Source organism: Hoplias malabaricus, unplaced genomic scaffold, assembly GCF_029633855.1.
Source record: "Hoplias malabaricus isolate fHopMal1 unplaced genomic scaffold, fHopMal1.hap1 scaffold_70, whole genome shotgun sequence".
In the NCBI taxonomy this organism is placed as follows: Eukaryota; Metazoa; Chordata; class Actinopteri; order Characiformes; family Erythrinidae; genus Hoplias; species Hoplias malabaricus.
The window spans coordinates 47,501-72,500 of record NW_027100952.1 but is presented as its reverse complement, the minus strand read 5'-3'; the positions used below and the strand labels follow the sequence as shown (position 1 = coordinate 72,500).

Below are 25,000 nucleotides of genomic sequence, written 5' to 3'. Positions count from 1 at the left end.
CTGTTTACAGTTTATTCGGTCTACACTCTTTACTGTTTATTCTGTTTACAGTTTATTCTGTTTATACTGTTTACAGTTTATTCGGTTTACACTGTTTACAGTTTATTCTGTTTACAGTTTATTCTGTTTACACTGTTTACAGTTTATTCTGTTTACACGGTTTACAGTTTATTCGGTTTACACGGTTTACAGTTTATTCGGTTTACTCTGTTTACAGTTTATTCTGTTTACACTGTTTACAGTTTATTCGGTTTACACTGTTTACAGTTTATTCTGTATACACTGTTTACAGTTTATTCGGTTTACACTCTTTACAGTTTATTCTGTTTACACGGTTTACAGTTTATTCGGTTTACACTGTTTACAGTTTATTCGGTTTACTCTGTTTACAGTTTATTCTGTTTACACTGTTTACAGTTTATTCTGTTTACTCTGTTTACAGTTTATTCGGTTTACACTGTTTACAGTTTATTCGGTTTACACGGTTTACAGTTTATTCGGTTTACACTGTTTACAGTTTATTCTGTTTACTCTGTTTACAGTTTATTCGGTTTACACTGTTTACAGTTTATTCGGTTTACACGGTTTACAGTTTATTCGGTTTACACTGTTTACAGTTTATTCTGTTTACTCTGTTTACAGTTTATTCGGTTTACACTGTTTACAGTTTATTCGGTTTACACTCTTTACAGTTTATTCTGTTTACACGGTTTACAGTTTATTCTGTTTACAGTTTATTCTGTTTACACGGTTTACAGTTTATTCGGTTTACACTCTTTACAGTTTATTCTGTTTACACTGTTTACAGTTTATTCTGTTTACAGTTTATTCTGTTTACTCTGTTTACAGTTTATTCGGTTTACACTGTTTACAGTTTATTCTGTTTACTCTGTTTACAGTTTATTCGGTTTACACTGTTTACAGTTTATTCTGTTTACTCTGTTTACAGTTTATTCGGTTTACACTCTTTACAGTTTATTCTGTTTACACTCTTTACAGTTTATTCTGTTTACAGTTTATTCTGTTTACACTGTTTACAGTTTTTTCGGTTAACACTCTTTACAGTTTATTCTCTTTACAGTTTATTCTGTTTACACTGTTAAGTTTATTCTGTTTACAGTTTTCTTTGTTTACCCTGTTTACACAGTTTATACTTTTACTCTCTTTACACTAAATACTGTTTACACTGTTTACAGCGGTAATAGTTTTGTGAATTGACATATTTTCACATTTTGTTACATTGTGTTTAGTATATTTTTTATTGTAAACAGCTGTGGTCAGGGGCGTGCGACTCTAGGGGCATGGCACTATGCAGTGACAGTAATGATATTATATTCTATAATATAAGTAAAATATATACAAAGGTAAAAATCCTAAAGTAGTATTTTTATTAACCTTCATTCCACCGCTCATATGTATTCAGTCGGATAAGAACACGGTTACTCTGCGGAGACTAAAAGGATCTCAGGCAGTGAATGATAAATAACAACACTACCATCAACACACAGTTTTCTCTGAATCCTCTGCTTCATTAAATGAAGGAGGCGTAGAGACAGATGGAGTTTGGGGTGAAATACCTCGTTCTGTTAGAACTCTTCACTGTGGTGCTCAGTGGAACCACAGGTCCCTTCTACAAGCCTCTTACACAAAGAAGCTCAGGGATCAGGAAACACTTCGGTTTGACACTTGACATTTCCAAGCAGAAGTACGATCTATTTTAAATATCACAACAACACACACAGAAAACATCTCTTTTTATTATTGTGTATTTTAAAAAAGATTATGAAAAATTGTCATCACTGGCTCCTGAAGAAGTTTAATGATAAACTAGGGATGGGACAGTAACAGTAAATACTGGGCTTGACTTGGAAATGGTTAAGCACACACACACACACCCACACCCACACCCACACACACACACACACACACACACACACCCACAGCGCTAACTTTGAACTTCAATATTATATAAGAATTTATGTTTCTTATTTCCTGTGCACATGTGTGTATCTGTGTGTGTGTGTGTCTGTGTGTGTGTGTGTGTGTAAAACTCTGCTCCCATAAAATGAAAGAACAGGAAATCTTTCAGCTCACCTGCCAGACAGGGTTTCATATGTGTGTGTAAGTACGTGCGGGTATAAGTGTGTCACAGTCTAGAGTGTGTGTGTGTGTGTGTGTGTGTGTGCTCCAGATTTCCGCCCTGAAAACCAAAGACCTCCTTCACCTTCACTGCTGCTTAAACCACTGCACTGTTTACATTCAGACTTTGTGTTCTGTCAGATGTGTGTATCATATCCTCACAGACCTTTAATAAAGCGCTGTCTACAAAGTAAAAGTCCCATTAGCGTCTGGGACATAAACAACTCCAAAAGTGAAATGTTACTTTTCAGGAAAAGAAAGAGTCCCCAACGTTTCAGTAGAAAGCTCTGTGTGTCTGTGTGTGTGTGTCTGTGTGTGTGTGTGTGTGTGTGTGTGTGTGTGTGTGTGTGTGGGTGGGTGAAAACCCTCAGTTAAAGCAACCCTTATTTAATGAGAAAAGTGGAAAGTGCTTTTACTGTCATTGCACAGCGGTAGAAAGAAAAATTGTGCCTCTGCATTTTAGTCAGGCATGGCGGTAAACACACACACACACACACACACACACCAGAGAACAATTCAGGTTTCAGCTGTGGATGTTGAGGGAAGAGACAATGCTGTTCCAGGACCAACCTGATGATCTTTTGGTACCCATTCAGATACCACTTTAGAGAGAGAGAGAGAGAGAGAGAGAGAGAGAGAGAGAGAGAACAGAGAGAGACAGAGAGAGAAAGAGAAAGAGAAAGAGAGAGAGACACACAGAGAGAGAGAGAGAGACAGAGAAAGAGAGACAGAAAGAGAGAGAGAGACAGAGAGAGAGAGACAGAGAGAGAGACAGAGAGAGAGAGACAGAGAGAGACAGAGAGAGAGAGAGAGAGAGAGAGACAGAGAGAGACAGAGAAAGAGAGAGACAGAGAGAGAGAGAGAGACACACAGAGAGAGACAGAGAGAGAGAGAGAGAGACAGAGAGAGAGAGACAGAGAAAGAGAGAGAGAGACAGAGAGAGAGAGACAGAAAGAGAGAGAGAGACAGAGAGAGAGAGACAGAGAGAGAGACAGAGAGAGAGAGACAGAGAGAGACAGAGAGAGAGAGAGAGAGAGAGAGACAGAGAGAGACAGAGAGAGAGAGAGAGAGAGAGAGAGAGAGACAGAGAGAGAGACAGAGAGAGAGAGTCTTTGAATTGACTTAGAATTGTACAAAGACACAAATAGAAAAGTGGTCAGATTTTACTTGGATAAAACGGGTTTACAGTAACTCCAGTGTCTTCTTTCTCAAGAGGAATGAATGAGTCTCTCTCTCTCTCTCTCTTTCTCTCTCTCTCTCTCTCTCTCTCTCTCTGACTCTCTCTGAAATCCGTATCTGATTATGATCCTTACACTAACAGAGATCTTCTGTCCTCAGGTGAAGGAGCCGTGGTCCCTGCTCCTCAGGACGTTCACTTCTTTTCTGTAAATCTGAGGAACACACTTCGCTGGAGCGCAGGACCAGGCTCCAACCCCGGCACCACCTTCACCGTGGAGTACGCCATGTGAGTCTGAAAAACACTAATTTCAAACACATCGCAACATAATTCATATGTCACTGAGGAATCCATGGTTTTCAAAGAAGAAAAAGAGATTTAAAGTGACATTTGGTAGATTTTTTACCTTAGAATTTCACCTTCAGAATCACTGTGATGGTCTACTGAGCTGTAACAGGGAGGATAGAGCCTCTGTTATTGCTTTTCTGGGCTCAGCACTGCAGAAACTGCACTGTGTAACTTCTGAAGGAGGGTAGGAAACCACATCCCCCTCCCTCCACCTTATTTAAGGACAATGCTGTGAAATTAAACTCAAACCGTAGACATAGGAAAGTCCAGGAGAAAAAATACCAAATCTTACCTAGTGATACTTTAATGTAGGTTAAACACACACACACACACACACAAACTGTGTAACTACATGTAATGATGTGCTGTGTCTCTGTGGGGGCAGATACGGGGACTCTGTGGGCGGCAGCATGCAGGTGGTCTGGAGCCCAGTCGAACAGTGCCGTGACATCACACACACAGAGTGTGATGTCACAGATCAGATGCGTGACATCACTGAGGATTACTTCGGCAGGGTGAGAGCCAACGGGCCACAGACACACTCCGAGTGGGTGGAGACCACCAGGCGCTTCAGACCCTTCACTGACAGTGAGTTCGAGTTCAGAAATGAATGGATAAATGGATGAATTGATGAGTGACTGGATGAATAAATGAATGGATGGTTGAATGATTTGCTGGATGAACTCTGGATATATGGATGAAAAGATAATTGATAAACAAATGGAGAGATGGATGGGATGAATGGACTATGGTGAAAGCCATTGCTGAATCAGTAGGGACCCCATAGCAACCACTATAACAACCACATGGAACACCTTAGCAACCACCTGAAATACCATAATAATCATCAAAGCAACCAGTAGGAACACTTTAGCAACCACCAGAAATACTATAGTAACAGCCATTTTGAACACCTTAGAAACCACATTAAGTACCACAGTAATCACCTAGCAACCACCTGGAACACCTTAGCAATTACCTAAAATACTATAGCAACCACAAACATGACCACCAGAAACACCTTAGCCACTACCTGAGTTACCATAGCAATCGCAAAATCAACCACCTGGGTTACCATAGCAACTAGCAAGACACACTTTAGTAACACCATAGCAACCTGTACGCCAAACATAAGAGACAACATAAAAGCAGCCTAGGAGCCACTGAAGCGTTTTCCACCGAAAATTTGTTATTGTTGTGTTTCGTGGGGCTGAGCGTCAATGGAGATTGCAGTAACGGCAGAGATTTCCCTTGTTTGTGTAACTGATTGGACTTTGTGTCACTTACGGTACACACCTGGATCATTACGTGAGTCCAGATAAAGGTGATGAGGATAATAAAGTTTCTCTGTACTTTGCTCTTTAGTAAAGCGCAGATTCACAGCAGGTTTACCTTCAATAAACACAGTGTTTACCTTCAATAAACGCAGCCTGGACCCTGTCATAAAGACAAAGGAATCAACTCATTTACAATCATTAATAACTCATTTTATTGGTGAAAGTATCTGATTTTTCCACTGTGCTTAGAGCTGGTCGATGCGATATAATTCCGATATCGATGCTGAACAATAAAAAAGCCACATAAAAACCTCCAAAAAAAAATAAAATGAACATCACGTTCAGACAACAACTTCTTTGCTTTGTCAATATTAATAACATTAAACTGACTTTAAAATAGGGCCCTGGAGGTTGTGGGTTCGATTCCCGCTCCAGGTGACTGTCTGTGAGGAGTGTGGTGTGTTCTCCCTGTGTCTGCGTGGGTTTCCTCCGGGTGACTGTCTGTGAGGAGTGTGGTGTGTTCTCCCTGTGTCTGCGTGGGTTTCCTCCGGGTGACTGTCTGTGAGGAGTGTGGTGTGTTCTCCCTGTGTCTGCGTGGGTTTCCTCCGGGTGACTGTCTGTGAGGAGTGTGGTGTGTTCTCCCTGTGTCTGTGTGGGTTTCCTCCGGGTGACTGTCTGTGAGGAGTGTGGTGTGTTCTCCCTGTGTCTGTGTGGGTTTCCTCCGGGTGACTGTCTGTGAGGAGTGTGGTGTGTTCTCCCTGTGTCTGTGTGGGTTTCCTCCGGGTGACTGTGAGGAGTGTGGTGTGTTCTCTCTGTGTCTGCGTGGGTTTCCTCCGGGTGACTGTCTGTGATGAGTGTGGTGTGTTCTCCCTGTGTCTGCGTGGGTTTCCTCCGGGTGACTGTCTGTGAGGAGTGTGGTGTGTTCTCTCTGTGTCTGTGTGGGTTTCCTCCGGATGACTGTCTCTGAGGAGTGTGGTGTGTTCTCCCTGTGTCTGCGTGGGTTTCCTCCGGGTGACTGTCTGTGATGAGTGTGGTGTGTTCTCCCTGTGTCTGCGTGGGTTTCCTCCGGGTGACTGTCTGTGAGGAGTGTGGTGTGTTCTCCCTGTGTCTGCGTGGGTTTCCTCCAGGTGACTGTCTGTGAGGAGTGTGGTGTGTTCTCCCTGTGTCTGCGTGGGTTTCCTCCGGGTGACTGTCTGTGAGGAGTGTGGTGTGTTCTCTCTGTGTCTGCGTGGGTTTCCTCCGGGTGACTGTCTGTGAGGAGTGTGGTGTGTTCTCCCTGTGTCTGTGTGGGTTTGCTCCGGGTGACTGTCTGTGAGGAGTGTGGTGTGTTCTCTCTGTGTCTGTGTGGGTTTCCTCCGGGTGACTGTGAGGAGTGTGGTGTGTTCTCTCTGTGTCTGCGTGGGTTTCCTCCGGGTGACTGTCTCTGAGGAGTGTGGTGTGTTCTCCCTGTGTCTGCGTGGGTTTCCTCCGGGTGACTGTCTGTGATGAGTGTGGTGTGTTCTCCCTGTGTCTGCGTGGGTTTCCTCCGGGTGACTGTCTGTGAGGAGTGTGGTGTGTTCTCCCTGTGTCTGCGTGGGTTTCCTCCAGGTGACTGTCTGTGAGGAGTGTGGTGTGTTCTCCCTGTGTCTGCGTGGGTTTCCTCCGGGTGACTGTCTGTGAGGAGTGTGGTGTGTTCTCTCTGTGTCTGCGTGGGTTTCCTCCGGGTGACTGTCTGTGAGGAGTGTGGTGTGTTCTCCCTGTGTCTGTGTGGGTTTCCTCCGGGTGACTGTCTGTGAGGAGTGTGGTGTGTTCTCCCTGTGTCTGTGTGGGTTTCCTCCGGGTGACTGTGAGGAGTGTGGTGTGTTCTCTCTGTGTCTGCGTGGGTTTCCTCCGGGTGACTGTCTGTGATGAGTGTGGTGTGTTCTCCCTGTGTCTGCGTGGGTTTCCTCCGGGTGACTGTCTGTGAGGAGTGTGGTGTGTTCTCTCTGTGTCTGTGTGGGTTTCCTCCGGATGACTGTCTCTGAGGAGTGTGGTGTGTTCTCCCTGTGTCTGCGTGGGTTTCCTCCGGGTGACTGTCTGTGATGAGTGTGGTGTGTTCTCCCTGTGTCTGCGTGGGTTTCCTCCGGGTGACTGTCTGTGAGGAGTGTGGTGTGTTCTCCCTGTGTCTGCGTGGGTTTCCTCCAGGTGACTGTCTGTGAGGAGTGTGGTGTGTTCTCCCTGTGTCTGCGTGGGTTTCCTCCGGGTGACTGTCTGTGAGGAGTGTGGTGTGTTCTCTCTGTGTCTGCGTGGGTTTCCTCCGGGTGACTGTCTGTGAGGAGTGTGGTGTGTTCTCCCTGTGTCTGTGTGGGTTTGCTCCGGGTGACTGTCTGTGAGGAGTGTGGTGTGTTCTCTCTGTGTCTGTGTGGGTTTCCTCCGGGTGACTGTCTGTGAGGGGTGTGGTGTGTTCTCTCAGTGTCTGCGTGGGTTTCCTCCGGGTGACTGTCTGTGAGGAGTGTGGTGTGTTCTCTCTGTGTCTGCGTGGGTTTCCTCCGGGTGACTGTCTGTGAGGAGTGTGGTGTGTTCTCCCTGTGTCTGCGTGGGTTTCCTCCGGGTGACTGTCCGTGAGGAGTGTGGTGTGTTCTCTCTGTGTCTGCGTGGGTTTCCTCCGGGTGACTGTCCGTGAGGAGTGTGGTGTGTTCTCTCTGTGTCTGCGTGGGTTTCCTCCGGGTGACTGTCTGTGAGGAGTGTGGTAGTAGGAGTAGTAGAATATTGAATTATTATCTGTGTTTTATATCCAAACGTGTCTAGACATCTGTTACAATTTGTTATGGCACATTTGCTGCTTGTATAATTTCTACAGAAAAGCATTGACCAATAGGATCAGGCGCTCTGGAGCAGCTGCCCATGAGCCTCAGGTCTCCATCCCAATGCCAAGTGTCAGTTAGAGGTCTGTAAAGCCCCAGCACTGAGATTCAGAAGTGTTGGCTCTCCTTCCTTTACCTTGGGGTTGAGCTTGAAGTGGCCAGGACCAATATTCCCACATTAGTATCTGATGTTGGCTGCCATCAAATCCTCACAGCAATGTTTCATGTACTATAACTGTTATTAGAGCAAAGGTATCTAAGCATTAAAACGGTTCTGTAAGTAAGCGACCCATTATTTGTCTGTGATTTGTGAACAGCGATGATGGGGCCTCCACACGTGAAGCTGAGCGCGCTGGAGAACTTCATCGGGGTGACGCTGAAGGGTCCGTTCAGATGGAGGAGAGGAGGGGTGAAGAAAGGACCCTCACTCTGGAAGATGTACCCCCACATGACCTACGACATCACCGTGTTGAACAACAAGAGCAAACACACGGTCAGTCTCCACGCAGCCCGTCCTTCTTTAGTGCTCTCTCGTGTTATTTCATACACATGGCAGATGCAGGGTCAGCTGTTGTGACACATATCACTGTAAACCAGAGAGAAATCTGATCTGGAGCTTGAGGTTCTGCAACATCAATCTGAACACAGCAACAATGACAGCGGTGTCCGGTGTTGGGGCAGGGCTCAGTCGCCATGAAGATGACATACAATCCTATAGCTATTATAATCCAGTGACGGTCATATACAAAACATAGTCATATCCATATAACTGTCAGAGACAAAAAACTGGGTTTTAACAGAGGCTCAGTGACAACAGAATAGTTTCACACCGGCGGTGTTCACGCCCCACATTCTGGGAAACACTACACTGCCTGAAGTTATTAAGCTTTACTCATCGTACTGTGACGCTAACAAGCCTTGGGTCCAACCATCGATTAACCCATTAACAAATCACCTCTGTTCTGCAACTACTTGTAAAACGTTCACAACCACCGGGGGATAACATTAAAAAAGCCATCACATTAAACACCTTAGCAACACATTAGCACCCATTTAGCTACACCATAGGAAGCACCCGGGGTACACCATCCTAGCAATCATCTAAACAAATAGACGTTTAGCAACACCATAGCACCCGTTTAGCTTTTAATTATCCACCACCTGCCGTTAGCAACTATACCATAGCAACCTTCCTGGCTACCGCATGGCTTACCATCTAAAACGCAAACAAAAAAACAGCTTAGCAACACCATACACCCATTTATCAACAACTTAGCAACTTAGCATCTGAAGCAACTTAGCAAGCACAAGGGTTAGCTAACCTAGCAACCATCTGGCATACCATAACTACCCCCTAGAAATTGCTTAGCAACACCATAGCACCCATTTAGCTTTAAATTATCCACCATCTGCCCTTAACAACTACCAATACCATAGCAACCATCCTGGCTACCTCATGGCTTACCATCTCAAACGCAAAAAAAAAAACAGCTTAGCAACACCATACACCCATTTATCAACAACTTAGCAACTTAGCATTTGTAGCAACATAGCAAGCACAAGGGTTAGCTAACCTAGCCACCACCTGGCATACCATAACTACCCCCTAGAAACTGCTTAGCAACACCATAGCACCCATTTTGCAAGCACCTGAGATACAATAGCAACTGGCCAAGCAAACATAAAATAAAAACACCCAAGTAACACTAACCCTATAGCTCTCACTTAGCAATTTCTTAGCAATGTACCTTAGCAACAACCTGAAATATCACACCATCTGCCCTAGAAGTTACCTAACAATCATACCATAACAACGCCACAGAAACACTTTAGCAACACCTGGGGCATTTATCGAGCACCTGAAATACCTTAGTAACCAGCCGTGCAACCACCTGGCATCCCACAATATAGCACTCATTTAGCAATACCCTAGGGCACCTTAGCAACCATCATAGCAACTGCCCTATTAATAATCTAACAATTATGCAATAAAAACACAGCACCCGGAGGAAACCTACGCAGACACAGGGAGAACACACCACACTCCTCACAGACAGTCACCCGGAGGAAACCCACGCAGACACAGGGAGAACACACCACACTCCTCACAGACAGTCACTCGGGGGAAACCCACGCAGACACAGGGAGAACACACCACACTCCTCACAGACAGTCACCCGGAGGAAACCCACGCGGACACAGGGAGAACACACCACACTCCTCACAGACAGTCACCCGGAGGAAACCCACGCAGACACAGAGAGAACACACCACACTCATCACAGACAGTCACCCGGAGGAAACCCACACGGACACAGGGAGAACACACCACACTCCTCACAGACAGTCACCCAGAGGAAACCCACGCAGACACAGAGAGAACACACCACACTCCTCACAGACAGTCACCCGGAGGAAACCCACGCAGACACAGGGAGAACACACCACACTCCTAACAGACAGTCACCCGGAGGAAACCCACGCAGACACAGGGAGAACACACCACACTCCTCACAGACAGTCACCCGGAGGAAACCCACGCAGACACAGGGAGAACACACCACACTCCTCACAGACAGTCACCAGGAGGAAACCCACGCAGACACAGGGAGAACACACCACACTCCTCACAGACAGTCACCCGGAGGAAACCCACGCAGGCACGGGGAGAACACACCACACTCCTCACAGACAGTCACCCGGAGGAAACCCACGCAGACACAGAGAGAACACACCACACTCCTCACAGACAGTCACCCGGAGGAAACCCACGCAGACACAGAGAGAACACACCACACTCCTCACAGACAGTCACCCGGAGCGGGACTCCAACCCACCACCTCCAGGACCTTGGAGCTGTTACTGAGACACTACCTGCTGCACCACCGATAGCACTCATTTAGCAACAACTTAGCAACCAACTGGGATACCATACCTGCCCATTTACTGTGCTTATCTGTTAGCTTTGGTTTATTTTTCTTTAGTTAAACATTGTTAGTGCTGTAACTTGTCTCTGAACTTGTGTCGTCTTTGCAGTGCGTCACATGTCACTGAATAAATAAATTCCGATTCTGGTTCTGATTTTTCAGCAACACTTCAGTCTGCAGAACGACTCTCTGTGGCTGGGTCCCCTGGAGTACGAGGTCGAGCACTGCGTGAAGGCCGAGGCCCATTCGCTGTCTTTACCTCTGGCCAGCGTCCAGTCGGAGTGGACCTGCATCACGGTTCCACCAGGTGAGAGGAGAGAAGAGTGCGGGCTCTGTTCAGGTTTCACTCACGTTGTTTATTTAAGTTTATTTTATTCCTCTCTGCTCTTTGAGGGGCCACTGAATAAACACCTAGCTGAATCAGAGCAGGAGTTCAGGATAAGGATCAGGGCGGGGTTTGACCATGATCTTTATTGTAAACCGTTTCCTGAACTTTGAATGAATTCTATCAGTCGCAGTGCTTTCTTAGTTCTTCTGACTCGACCTGTTTTGGCCACTGCACTTGAGTTTCACTTCTACTTCCTGTGAATCATTAATCGGGTTTAACTCTGGGGCTTTTCCCCCTGAAGTTCTCAGGGCAGTTCCTCTTCCTCCTGCTTTCAGTCCTTCTTAAAAACATTGTGTTCTGGAATGTCAAACATCACAGGAATCCGTGTCTAAAAGGGAGGAGCTCCTAAAGGTATGAAAAGGTGGCATGGTGCATTAAAAACCTGGACAGGGCAAGGTTTGAAAATTAAATCCCATACGCGGAAACCTCTCGTGTGACGGCTGTTGTAAGGGTATAACTTCAGTGTTTAAGAGTCTTTAGGAATGTTTGGAGTCGACAGGATGGGCCTCTAAGGGGTGAGGTGTGAAACCCTGTGTGAATCTGTGTTTGGAATGAAGCAGCTTCAAAGTGCATTTGTTATTTGGCATAATGCACAGGACCCGACAATACACACACACACACACACACACATGCACATACGCACACACGCGCACACACACCCATACGCACACACACACACACACACACACACACACATGCACATACGCACACACGCACACACACACACATACGCACACATGCACATACGCACACACGCGCACACACACATGCACACACACATACACACACACACACACACACACACACACACATGCACACACTTGCACACAAACACACACACACACATACTTGCACACACACACACACACACATGCACATACGCACACACGCGCACACACACATGCACACACACACACACATACACACACACACACACACGCGCACACACACTTGCACACACACACACACACACATACTTGCACACACACACACACACACATGCACATACGCACACACGCGCACACACACATGCACACACACACACACATACACACACACACACACACACACACATACACACACACACACACACACACACACACATACTTGCACACACACGCGCACACACACACAAGCATACACACACACACTTGCACATACACACACACGCACACACACACACACTTGCACATACACACACGCACACACACACACGCACACGCACACACACACATACACACAAACACATGCACACACACACACACACACACACACACACACACACACACACACACACATACACACACACACACACACACACACACACACACACACTTGCACACACACACACACTTGCACACACACACACACACACACACAGACACACGCACAAACACATGCACACACACAGTAATAAGACTATACACATTTACACAGAGTCGAGTTGTGCATTGAGTCATCGCTCTTTTGTGCCTCTTTCAGATCCGTTTTCCACTCAGATGCTGGTGCTGATTCTGGGAGGTGTCATCCCCACAGCTGTTTGTCTGTTTGTGTTTGCTGCACTCGGAGGATTCCTTTATTACCACATCTGCGGCCATAGGCAGAAGCTTCCCATGAGCACGGTGAGCCACGCAAAAACAACCGCGTCCAAAAACGCCGCCAGAGCACGAGCGCTGCACCACGAATCAAACTTCCTGCCAAAACCAGGACACAGATAAAGAACACAGTTAAACACACACACACACACACACACACACACTACATTCTGGCACCTAAACCTGTTTTTCCATTCCACCTTAACGTGTTCAGCGAGTACCTAGTTATGAAAATCTAACTCCTGCAGCTCTTAAGGAGGAAAGAATTCTACAAATATCTAGATGTAGACAGATATTAAGGTGGAATCACACAGAAATGGAGGAGACATTACTGAGCTATTAAGGTGGCGCTGTGATATCAAGGAGACACTAGAGAGAAATGCTTGTGGGACAGTTCCTAGTGATGTATTAAGGAGGAATTACAGCAGTTTAAAGGTGGAACGGCAGAGATATTAAGAACAATACACACACGAAAAGGAGGAAATACTGAGATATGACGGAGTAATTGTTCCCTTTTTTTCCCGTCGGCAGGATGTGGTTCACATGCATCAGACACCGAAGATGTTCCAGCCTGAGAAACCTTTCACCATCATCAACCTGAACCTGATCTCCACCAGCGTGGACACAGAGTCTAAGGTGTGGTCTGGAGGTCTGTCTGGTGAGAATGAGCATCTGCTGCCCCTCAGGGCTCTGCCGTTCGGAGGAGAGGGCGGGCCTGGGGGTATTCTACCGTCCTATGCCCCACAGGATATTGAACCCCAGGCTGAATCAGACGCCAGATCAGACGTGGGATCAGACGCTGAATCAGACCTGTTGTCCAATCACAGCTTCCTGGGTGAAGACTATGGGCTGCTGCTTCACTTAAAGAACCCCCAGCCGAACGTGAGTGGCTCCATCTCCAAGAGATGTTTACAGTGGGGTAGGGGGGTGGGGTTTACCATGAAACATGGGTGTGGCCACTGGGGAGGGGGGCGAGTCAGGGCTCCACTTCTTTGCCCATGGTGCAGATGATGTGATAGATCTGGGCAGTTTGCATTCACCTCTGCTGCATTAAAAGTTGTTTCGGTGTCAGTATAAAAGTAAAACCATCTCATGTGTTTTTCCCTTCGTTCTCCTTTTCCCAATAGGTCTGTGTTCACTCCTCCGGAGCTGAGCCCGACATTACCCCTTCACCCACGGCCTCCTCGGAGTGTCCGATCGGTGCGTACGCGGCCCAGACCGAGGTGAGACAGAGAGACCGAGAGGGAGGGAGGACGTGTGTGGACGCAGAGGAACAGGAGGAGGAGGTGAAGCAGGAGGGGACATTTTTAGACTGGGACCCCAGGACCGGGGTGCTAACTATCCCTCTGCTCTGCCACGTGGACTCAGACGTTCCCAGTGCACACACAGAGCAGAGGAAAGAGGCCGAGAGCCGAGCGGAGGTGCAGAACATCCTGACCAGCGTGGTGGTCAGACAGGTTTCACAGGAGAGCGGCGCTGAGGAGGACGTCTTTGCAAAAATGGAGAAAGACTGGGGGCTGCGGATCCAGAGCAATCCGGAATGAACTCTGAGGAGAGAGACATTTATTTTTACACAGCTTCCAGTGCACTCCCTCTATTTAGGTACAAAATGGGCTAGTGTTAATAGTGTAATACTGATTCTGAGGTCTGGTTTATATTTCTATGCACTTATATACAATTCTCTCAGCTCCACCGACCACTCGGGGGCTCTGTGTCGTTCTATAATTACAGAGTGTTAGCCCTTTTTCACCCTGTTGTTCAGTGCTCAGGACGCCTGTGCTGGAATACTGAGGGTTATAAAAACTCTAACAGCACTGCTGTGTCTGATCCACTCACACCCACTAACAATGCGTGGACTACACTCTGTAACCGTGCTCCTGTGTCGTCAGTGGAGGCCAGGCTCTGTAAAGAAAATGTAACAGGTTTTAAAAGCACTTTGTTGTAAATGAAGTTACATGTATGAAGATATTTTAGTGTGTGTGTGTGTGTGTGTGAGTGAGAGAGAGAGAGAGAGAGAGAGTGTGTGTGTGTGTGAGTGAGAGAGAGAGAGAGAGAGAGAGAGAGTGTTTGCGTGTACTATGCTCAAACTGTGGTTTATTTTCCTTAAGTCTTTCTGTTTATCTTTATGTTCGCTGTAATAAAGCTCCTCTGCAGAATAAAGTCATCTGTCCGTCTTTACTTCTGAGAAAACACACAGTCAACACGTCCTCAACAGATGAACAGATGAGCTGTGGTCATGAACACGGACCTACAGCTCCCAGAGATCCCAGAGTGCTGCTGTTATAATGGTCAGTTAGTGTAAGGGTAGGTACAGGAAGGGAAGGTTGGAATTAGGTCGAAGGAAATTTGGCTCCCTCTTCTGGTTACACAACCACACTACACAACAGCAGCCTTCTGTTCATTCATGTACAGGTGTGAGTGACTGGGTGAGTGTGAGAGTGACTGGGTGAGTGTGTGAGTGACTGTGTGAGTGGGTGAGTGACTGGGTGAGTGTGTGAGAGTGACTGGGTTACTGTGTGTGAGTGACTGGGTGAGTGAGTGAGTGACTGGGTGAGTGAGTAAGTGACTGGGTGCGTGTGTGAGTGACTGGGTGAGTGTGTGTGAGTGACTGGGTAAGTGTGTGAGTGACTGAGTGAGTGTGTGAGTGACTGGGTGACTGTATGAGTGACTGGGTGAGTGTGTGAGTGACTGGGTGAGTGTGTGAGAGTGACTGGGTGAGTGTGTGAGTGACTGGGTGACTGTATGAGTGACTGGGTGAGTGTGTGAGTGACTGGGTGAGGGTGTGAGTGACTGGGTGAGTGTGTGAGAGTGACTGGGTGAGTGTGTGAGTGACTGGGTAAGTGTGTGAGTGACTGGGTGAGTGTGTGAGTGACTGGGTGAGTGTGTGAGTGACTGGGTGAGTGTGTGAGAGTAACTGGGTGAGTGTGAGAGTGACTGGGTGAGTGAGTAAGTGACTGGGTGCGTGTGTGAGTGACTGGGTGAGTGTGTGTGAGTGACTGGGTAAGTGTGTGAGTGACTGGGTGAGTGTGTGAGTGACTGGGTGACTGTATGAGTGACTGGGTGAGTGTGTGAGTGACTGGGTGAGTGTGTGAGAGTGACTGGGTGAGTGTGTGAGTGACTGGGTGACTGTATGAGTGACTGGGTGAGTGTGTGAGTGACTGGGTGAGGGTGTGAGTGACTGGGTGAGTGTGTGAGAGTGACTGTGTGAGTGTGTGAGAGTGACTGGGTGAGTGTGTGAGAGTGACTGGGTGACTGTGTGTGAGTGACTGGGTGAGTGGGTGAGTGACTGGGTGAGTGTGTGAGAGTGACTGGGTGACTGTGTGTGAGTGACTGGGTGAGTGAGTGAGTGACTGGGTGAGTGAGTAAGTGACTGGGTGCGTGTGTGAGTGACTGGGTGAGTGTGTGTAAGTGACTGGGTAAGTGTGTGAGTGACTGGGTGAGTGTGTGAGTGACTGGGTGACTGTATGAGTGACTGGGTGAGTGTGTGAGTGACTGGGTGAGTGTGGGAGAGTGACTGGGTGAGTGTGTGAGTGACTGGGTGACTGTATGAGTGACTGGGTGAGTGTGTGAGTGACTGGGTGAGGGTGTGAGTGACTGGGTGAGTGTGTGAGAGTGACTGGGTGAGTGTGTGAGTGACTGGGTGAGTGTGTGAGTGACTGGGTGAGTGTGTGAGAGTAACTGGGTGAGTGTGTGAGAGTGACTGGGTGAGTGACTGGGTGAGTGTGTGAGTGACTGGGTGAGTGTGTGAGAGTAACTGGGTGAGTGTGTGAGAGTAACTGGGTGAGTGTGTGAGTGACTGGGTGAGTGTGTGAGTGACTGGGTGAGTGTTTGTGAGTGACTGGGTGAGTGTGTGTGAGTGACTGGGTGAGTGTGTGAGTGACTGGGTGAGTGTTTGTGAGTGACTGGGTGAGTGTGTGTGAGTGACTGGGTGAGTGTGTGAGTGACTGGGTGACTGTATGAGTGACTGGTTGAGTGTGTGAGTGACTGGGTGAGTGTGTGAGGGTGAATGGGTGAGTGTGTGAGTGACTGGGTGACTGTATGAGTGATTGGGTGAGTGTGTGAGTGACTGGGTGACTGTATGAGTGACTGGGTGAGTGTGTGAGTGACTGGGTGAGTGTGTGAGAGACTGGGTGAATGTGTGAGAGTGAATGGGTGAGTGTGTGAGTGACTGGGTGAGTGTGTGAGTAACTGGGTGACTGTATGAGTGACTGGGTGAGTGTGTGAGTGACTGGGTGAGTGTGCGTGAGTGACTGGGTGACTGTATGAGTGACTGGGTGAGTGTGTGAGTGACTGGGTGAGTGTGTGTAAGTGACTGTGTGAGTGACTGGGTGACTGTATGAGTGACTGGGTGACTGTGTGAGTGACTGGGTGACTGTGTGTGAGTGACTGGGTGACTGTGTGAGTGACTGGGTGAGAGTGTGAGTGACAGGGTGAGTGTGTGATTGTCCAGCCTTGTACCCAATGATTCTGTGTAGTCTCCAGACCCACAGCGATTGTTTACAGAAGATGAATGAATAAATGCACAGATGAATGAATGAACTACTCAGGGCTTTATTTCGATAAGTATTTCCTGCTCTGACCCTGAAACAGACGTGTAGAAAATGAAATGACTCAGTAGGAGATTACACAAGAACATTATACAACACATGCATCATTTCACATCGGACAGCTTGGCCACCCCAGACACTCGGAGCCCGGCGTACAGCGGCTGCGTGAAGGTGGTGTGGACGCTGTGCAGCAGGGTCATTGTGTCCGAGACGTCGTAGAAGGACAGGATCCCCGCGTCGTGATCCACGTACACTCCGATCCTGTTGGAGGAAGGTCCCGAGAGCTTGGTCTCGACGTTGTTGTGCCAGAAAGAATAGACGGAGGAGCACAGCAGACTCCAGGACAGGGCGTTGCGTCCGAACACACACTCCTCACTCTCTCCTTTCCTTCCGATCCCTCGGTACGACACCGAAACCCCCACCCAGCTCCCTCTCTTTCTCTCCCACTCCACCTCCCAGTAACAGCGTCCACGCACGCTCTCCACACACAGCGCCTGGTTCCAGTAGTCGAACCTCTCGGGATGATCGGGGTAGCGCCGCTGCACCCCGCTCCACCTCACCGCTCGGTTCTCCTCGGACAGAACGAGGTCGTGGTTCGCCGTGTTGGGGTCCAGGGTCAGCCGGTGGAAGTCTGACCAGAGGAGAGAGGGCGTTATAAGTGGTCCAGCTGAAGCAGGGCTTGATCATTAGATTGTGTGAGGAAGCAGGGGCTGTGTCCCAAATGCACACTTCATAATAACACTGAGTAGTGTTTGAGTGTGTAGTACAGTTACTGGTGTCAAAGTCGAGTATACGAAAAAAGTGCCCTACTCCCTACACAGTGCACTACTTCACAGACAGTAGAACTAACACTACTTCCTGTGGACAGTGCTCTGTTAGACACAGGGACATGAAGCTTATAGTTTTATTAGTCGACATACAGTGCACTACTTTAGTTGTGTTATGACCTACACTGTGCACTACGCAGGGTGGAGGGAGACATTTCAGTTTCAGAGTTTGATGAAGTGGCAGACAGTGTCGCAGCTCCTGCTTGGTAGGATGTGTGTTGTCATAGCAACAGTTGATCACATCCTCTTAGGTAGTAACAGTGTAGTGTGTCAATGTCACGTGCTTACGGCTGAACTCGTATTATTGATATTAGAGGATATGGGACAACTGGGACCTGGGACTTTAGTACCTGTGTGTGTGTGTGTGTGTGTGTGTGTGTGTTCATACACTGCAGGAAATCCTCTCTGGCTTTTGGCTGTATGGGCAATGTCCTCTGAACTGCGGCAGCTGTGGAGACAGGAAGAAAACTTCATGAGAGGACTCAATAAGAAACACTATCTCTCTCTGTCTCTCTGTCTCTCTCTTTCTCTCATACACACTCTCTCTCTCTCGCTCTCTGTCTGTCGCTCTCTCTGTCTTGCTTTCTCTCTCTCTCTCTCTCTCACTCATACACACTCTCACTCTGTCTGTCTCTCACTCTCTCTCTCTCTCTTTCTCTCTCTCTCTGTCTGTCTCTCGATCTCTCTCTCTTTCTCTGTCTCTCTCTCTGTCTCACTCTCTCTCTCTCTGTCTCTCTCTCATACACACTCTCTGTCTGTCTCTCACTCTCTCTCTCTCTCTCTCTCTGTCTGTCTCTCTCTCTCTCTGTCCGTCTCTCTGTCTCTCTCCTCTCTGTCTCTCTCTCTCTCTGTCACTCTCTCTCTCTCTGTAACTCTCTCTCTCTCTGTCACTCTCTCTCTCTCTGTAACTCTCTCTCTCTCTCTCTCTCTCTCTCTCTCTCTGTCACTCTCTCTCTCTGTCCGTCTCTCTGTCTCTCTCCTCTCTGTCTCTCTCTCTCTCTGTCACTCTCTCTCTCTCTGTAACTCTCTCTCTCTCTGTCACTCTCTCTCTCTCTGTAACTCTCTCTCTCTCTGTCACTCTCTCTCTCTCTGTCACTCTCTCTCTCTCTGTAACTCTCTCTCTCTCTGTCACTCTCTCTCTCTCTGTAACTCTCTCTCTCTCTCTCTCTCTCTCTGTCACTCTCTCTCTCTGTCCGTCTCTCTGTCTCTCTCTCTGTGTCTCTCTCTGTGTCTCTCTCTCTCTCTCTCTGTGGAAGTAAAGGTTCCTCCCGTTCCTGTGCAGAACCGGCTCTTACCGCGTGGAGAGACTTTCCTGAACTTGCAGACGTCCTCCACTTGCTCTTTCAGCTCAGCCACAGATCTCCTCACTCCATCCAGCGAGAGAGGGCGAGGGACAGGGGCGCTGGGTGAGGCCTTGCGTCCAGCGGAGACACACAGAGACTGGAAGCTCTACATCGGGAGGAGACACACAACGGAGAGAGAGGGATTCGAATGCAGCGAAAGACTGAATGATCTCAGAGCTATTTCCTTGTGACTTTGAACCAGATGTTTTTTTAAATTCTGAAATGGGGAAATGGAGACCGGGAGACTGTTGTAAATGTACATACACCGTCCAGTCTTCTGACTAATGCCAGTAGTTGTGAAGTTCTTTTCTTGAGGCAGGAAGAAGGGACAGGAGATGAGGGACGTGAGGACAATGGCTTTGTTGTGCAATCACTCTCTGTGCCAACTCCGTCCAAAGAAAGTGTAATCATTGAACAGATGTTTATTCATCCAGACCTTTTCTGACCTGTAATCTATCCCATAATGAACAGTGAACACAGTAATACCATGAAAATGACACAAACACCCGGTTTCTGATTTGGAAACAAAATCACAAGGAAATAAAAGGAAATACAAACAGGAAAATGCTCCATCTGGATGTGTTCTGGGATGTGGTGAACGTGACTCTAGTGTGCAGCCATTTTCAGGCTCTTTTTACAGTTCTCAGATCAGCAAAACGGCTCTGGAACCACAATCCAAAGTACTACAGAGCTCTGGATCATCTCCACGTGTCTCATATCTCACTGTGATCTCACCACGCTGTAAACAGTGGATTAACCATGACTCTGTCCTGACTCCATCCTTTTATCTCAGGCTCTGGAGCAGATACATCCTTAGTGATGCTGGAACCTAGTCCCCCCAGCGCCCCCCGCTGATGACGTACCATTAGTTCCCATCAAAAGGAGGACGGTTCATTGAAGTGAGTCCTAAACTGATTCAAGAACCGTTTGGTGGGAAATGGTAAGGAATTACGTGTGATGACTGTCTGAGGAGCAGGTTCCTCCATGGGGAGTGTGTGAGAGTGTGTGTGTGTTACCTGGAGGAAGCTGATGTGGTCGTCTGAGTGCGAGAGCTGCTCCAGCTCGGTGCGTCTCTTCTTCAGGTCGGAGATCTCCTCCTCCAGTTTCTCCAGGTGCTCTTCAGCTCCACTCAGCTGGGCCTTCTCCTGAGCTCGGATCTGTTTTGTCATCTCAGAGCGCTTCTTCTCAATGGAGCGGAGCAGCTCAGTGAAGACCCTCTCGCTGTCCTCCACTGCTGCTTGTGCTGAGCGCTGCAGAACACACACACACACACAAGATGGAGGTCACTGTCAAGCCCTACTCTCAACCACCCTCTCACTGTAACTCCAAATGACATATGGTCTATACTTTGGACTGTGAAGGGTTAAAGTGTCCAGCATCGGTGTGTGTGCCAGAAAGAGAGTGTTTCCACATGCAGGGAATTAGCTATGTCTGACTGGCTGGTCCTTGGTCCGAAGCCCGCACTGTTCTCTCTGTTCTCTACTCACCTTAATATCGCTCACGGCCTCTTTCATCTCCCGCAGCTCCTTCTGTTTCTCCTGGATTCTCTGCTGAGTTCTCCTCTGCACCTCCTCCAGCTGAGACTAGAGGTAAGACATCGACATTAGCGCCAGCAAAAGACCCCAGGGGTCCGCATCATCGGGCACAGCTTTGAGACTGAGACAGAGGAGCTCTGAAGTGCTCCCGTTTCTCACCTGTTTCTCGGTTCTCTCGGCCGCAGCCTCGACAGTATCGTGGCCCCTGTGTTCGTCCATCGTACACAGCTCGCAGATGCAGCGGCGGTCGGTGCGGCAGTAGATCTCCATCAGCCTGTCGTGCTGAGAGCAGACCCTCTCCTGGAGCCGCGAGGAGGCTTTGACCAGCCTGTGCTTCTTCAGACCAGGGACGTCGTAGTGAGGCTGAAGGTGGGCTCCGCAGAAGGAGGCCTGACACGTCACGCAGGACTTGATGGCTTTGTGTTTCCTCCCGGAGCAGAAATCACACTCCACGTCTCCGGGGCCAGCGTAACGGGGAGCAGGGGCAGGAGCGCGGAGCTCTGTCTTCTTCACTTTCTCCACCACGTCAGACAGCATGTTGTTTCTGCGCAGGACTGGCCTTCGAGTGAAGATCTCTCTGCACTGGGGGCAGGTGTAGACCCCCTTCTGATCCTCCTGATCCCAGCAGCCGTTAATACACACCACGCAGAAGCTGTGTCCACAGGGAACGGTCACCGGGTCCTTCAGCAGATCCAGACAGACTGGACACATGAACTGGTCCTGATCCACTGAGATACTGGCCTCGGCCATTTTCCTGCACTCACTCACTGAGAGAGAGAGAGAAAGATAGATAGATAGATAGATAGAGAGAGAGAGAGAGAGAGAGCGATAGAGAGAGGACAAAAGTGAAAGAGAGCGAAAGAGAGAGGGAGAAAAAGGGAACAACACCCTGTGAACTCACTCAGTTTCGTTTCGTCTGAACAGAGGGGAGTGGCTTCCTGATTGAGTGAGAGAGGGAGGGAGGGGGGAGCATATGAGAGAGAGTGAGAGAGAGAGAGAGAGAGGTAGAGAGAGAGAGAGAGAGAGAGAGAGAGAGAGAGGTAGAGAGAGAGAGAGAGAGAGAGAGAGAGAGAGAGGTAGAGAGAGAGAGAGAGAGAGAGAGAGAGGTAGAGAGAGAGAGAGAGAGAGAGAGAGAGAGAGAGAGGTAGAGAGAGAGAGAGAGAGAGAGAGAGAGAGAGAGAGAGAGAGGTAGAGAGAGAGAGAGAGAGAGAGAGAGAGAGGTAGAGAGAGAGAGAGAGAGAGAGGTAGAGAGAGAGAGAGAGAGGTAGAGAGAGAGAGAGAGAGAGAGGTAGAGAGAGAGAGAGAGAGGTAGAGAGAGAGAGAGAGAGAGAGAGGTGAAGATTAAAGAGGGAGAGTGAAAAGTTTCCAGATGCAGAGTTGAATTCTCTCCGTTTCTGAGCTACTTTTGTAATCACTTTATGTGTGAAACCTCACAGAATCGCAGTGGATTGTGGGTAATTGCTCCCACCAATGAGTGTCCTGAGTCCAGACAGTGTTTAGAGCTGAAATGACTGCAGGCCACACGTCTCACACATGTTCAAACTCTTTATTTCAGAATTTAAAAACAAAATTGTTCAATTGTTCTCAGTGTTACAGGAACACAGGGGAACCACGGGTCCGATCGTGCTGCCACAGATCCAGCCCCGGGACTCAAAGGGACACTGGACACTAGGGACTTTTAAACTGCAACCTGGAGGAGCAGGGCATCAACACTAACTGAGGGGACAGTCCTAGACCCCGCAAAACCCATCTGGGTCACTCCCTTAAGTGAGGGGACAATCCTCACACCTTGCAGAACCCAGGGAACCTAGAGCACAAACACACAATCTCAAGAGACAACTTTAAACTCACAAAAGGTTAAAGTCACTACTGCCCTGGGGTCCCTGGGTTCTGCAGGGTGTTAGGATTGTCCCCTCGCTTAAGGGAGTGACCCACCTGGGTTCTGCAGGGTCTAGGACTGTCCCCTCACTTAAGGGAGTGACCCACCTGGGTTCTGCAGGGTCTAGGACTGTCCCCTCGGTTAAAGGAGTGACCCAGCTGGGTTCTGCAGGGTCTAGGACTGTCCCCTCGCTTAAGGGAGTGACCCAGCTGGGTTCTGCAGGGTCTAGGACTGTCCCCTCACTTAAGGGAGTGACCCAGCTGGGTTCTGCAGGGTCTAGGACTGTCCCCTCACTTAAGGGAGTGACCCACCTGGGTTCTGCAGGGTCTAGGACTGTCCCCTCGGTTAAAGGAGTGACCCAGCTGGGTTCTGCAGGGTCTAGGACTCTCCCCTCACTTAAGGGAGTGACCCAGCTGGGTTTCCTGGGTTCTGCAGGGTGTTAGGACTGTCCCCTCGCTTGAGGCATGCTGGTCCAGGTTGGAGTTTAAAGTTGTTCCGATGTTCCTTCAGCGTCCGGGAGGCTGGACCTGTGGTAGCGTAAGCAGATCGGGACCCCCTCCTCCGTGACAACACGGAACACGCAACACGGACTAATCTCGCAGTCTGAAAGTGAGGAACAGGATATGCACCGACTGGATTAAAGGTGATTCCATAGAGAACAGGATTATTACTGAGGTGAACCCAGGAGCTACTCGTCCACAGCTCTGGTCAGATCGACCCGGACCATGTGGGTGGTTGAGGTCTGGCCTCCTCTCAGTCCGGCCAGGTAAATCTGGGGTTTGGGGACGTTGCTCTGGCCGTCTCTCTTGGTCTGGGAGCCGGCGTCTCTGGGAGGGTAGGTCTGGCTGCTGTTGGTCCTCCTCATGTGGCTCAGATTGGTCTGAATGGAGCGGGTCACTTTACTGCGCAGGTTCGCCTGGGAGGAGCGGTCAACAACACAACATTCATCATCCAAGGTTTCGTTCGTCTGTTCTTTCTTATTATATCGACTCTACTGGGTACATACACCCATCAGCCACAACTTTAAAACCACCTGCTGAGTGCTGTGTAGGGGCCCCTTCAGACCATTTCTCCTGCGTCCATCATCAACTTCAAGAACTGTCCCTTCACTTATGCCAGCAGCGTAACCAGGTCATCAGTGTTAGTCACGTCAGCTGGCAGTGGTTTTAATCTTGTGGCTGATCAGATAAAGGGACGCAGGAGGGATGCTCACCAGCTTGATGGCTTTTCTCCGGAGCTCCCACTCGTTCCACTCGTACGATTTAACGATGTTGCTCTCCAGGAGGTGTGTGTCCGTCTGTGTGCTGCTGTCACATTTAGTGATGGGTTTCACCAGCAGTGTCTCTCCTGACTGCATCTGCACACACACACACACTGCTCACCTTTGGCTGTTCCAGATATTTTCAGTAGGGCTGTTGCTTGATTAAAATTGATTAATTAATCACAGGGGGTTCGAGTCCCGCTCCGGGTGACTGTCTGTGAGGAGTGTGGTGTGTTCTCCCTGTGTCTGCGTGGGTTTCCTCCGGGTGACTGTCTGTGAGGAGTGTGGTGTGTTCTCCCTGTGTCTGCGTGGGTTTCCTCCGGGTGACTGTCTGTGAGGAGTGTGGTGTGTTCTCTCTGTGTCTGCGTGGGTTTCCTCCGGGTGACTGTCTGTGAGGAGTGTGGTGTGTTCTCTCTGTGTCTGTGTGGGTTTCCTCCGGGTGACTGTCTGTGAGGAGTGTGGTGTGTTCTCTCTGTGTCTGCGTGGGTTTCCTCCGGGTGACTGTCTGTGAGGAGTGTGGTGTGTTCTCTCTGTGTCTGCGTGGGTTTCCTCCGGGTGACTGTCTGTGAGGAGTGTGGTGTGTTCTCTCTGTGTCTGCGTGGGTTTCCTCCGGGTGACTGTCTGTGAGGAGTGTGGTGTGTTCTCTCTGTGTCTGCGTGGGTTTCCTCCGGGTGACTGTCTGTGAGGAGTGTGGTGTGTTCTCCCTGTGTCTGCGTGGGTTTCCTCCAGGTGACTGTCTGTGAGGAGTGTGGTGTGTTCTCCCTGTGTCTGCGTGGGTTTCCTCCGGGTGACTGTCTGTGAGGAGTGTGGTGTGTTCTCTCTGTGTCTGCGTGGGTTTCCTTCGGGTGACTGTCTGTGAGGAGTGTGGTGTGTTCTCTCTGTGTCTGCGTGGGTTTCCTCCGGGTGACTGTCTGTGAGAAGTGTGGTGTGTTCTC

The 25,000-nt window shown here is 48.8% G+C and overlaps 3 protein-coding genes across 3 annotated transcripts in view; 1 reads left to right on the top strand and 2 right to left on the bottom strand.

Moving 5' to 3' along the window:
- il20ra (interleukin 20 receptor, alpha) overlaps positions 1-14,821 on the top strand; it is a 21,864-nt gene extending 7,043 nt beyond the window's left edge. The window contains exons 2-8 of the mRNA XM_066658894.1: positions 3,478-3,604; positions 4,050-4,252; positions 8,081-8,256; positions 10,853-10,997; positions 12,561-12,700; positions 13,205-13,555; positions 13,801-14,821. Coding sequence (XP_066514991.1) covers positions 3,478-3,604; positions 4,050-4,252; positions 8,081-8,256; positions 10,853-10,997; positions 12,561-12,700; positions 13,205-13,555; positions 13,801-14,217 — 1,559 coding nt within the window. The 3' untranslated portion in view covers positions 14,218-14,821. The remainder of the gene's footprint in view (positions 1-3,477; positions 3,605-4,049; positions 4,253-8,080; positions 8,257-10,852; positions 10,998-12,560; positions 12,701-13,204; positions 13,556-13,800) is intronic.
- Positions 14,822-17,215: 2,394 nt separating this feature from the next.
- Positions 17,216-21,799, bottom strand: LOC136682453 (E3 ubiquitin/ISG15 ligase TRIM25-like). The gene is made up of 6 exons (XM_066658893.1): positions 21,085-21,799; positions 20,878-20,973; positions 20,407-20,640; positions 19,343-19,496; positions 18,436-18,495; positions 17,216-17,851 (listed from the first exon to the last, which is right to left on the bottom strand). The coding sequence occupies exons 1-6, from the start codon at positions 21,673-21,675 to the stop codon at positions 17,325-17,327; spliced, it is 1,662 nt and encodes a 553-aa protein (XP_066514990.1). The 5' UTR covers positions 21,676-21,799; the 3' UTR covers positions 17,216-17,324.
- A 1,082-nt stretch (positions 21,800-22,881) lies between these two features.
- cfap206 (cilia and flagella associated protein 206) overlaps positions 22,882-25,000 on the bottom strand; it is an 8,150-nt gene continuing 6,031 nt past the window's right edge. The window contains exons 11-12 of the mRNA XM_066658895.1: positions 24,018-24,161; positions 22,882-23,720 (exon numbers count right to left, since the gene is read on the bottom strand). Of these exons, the coding sequence (XP_066514992.1) occupies positions 23,493-23,720; positions 24,018-24,161 (372 nt within the window). The 3' untranslated portion in view covers positions 22,882-23,492. The remainder of the gene's footprint in view (positions 23,721-24,017; positions 24,162-25,000) is intronic.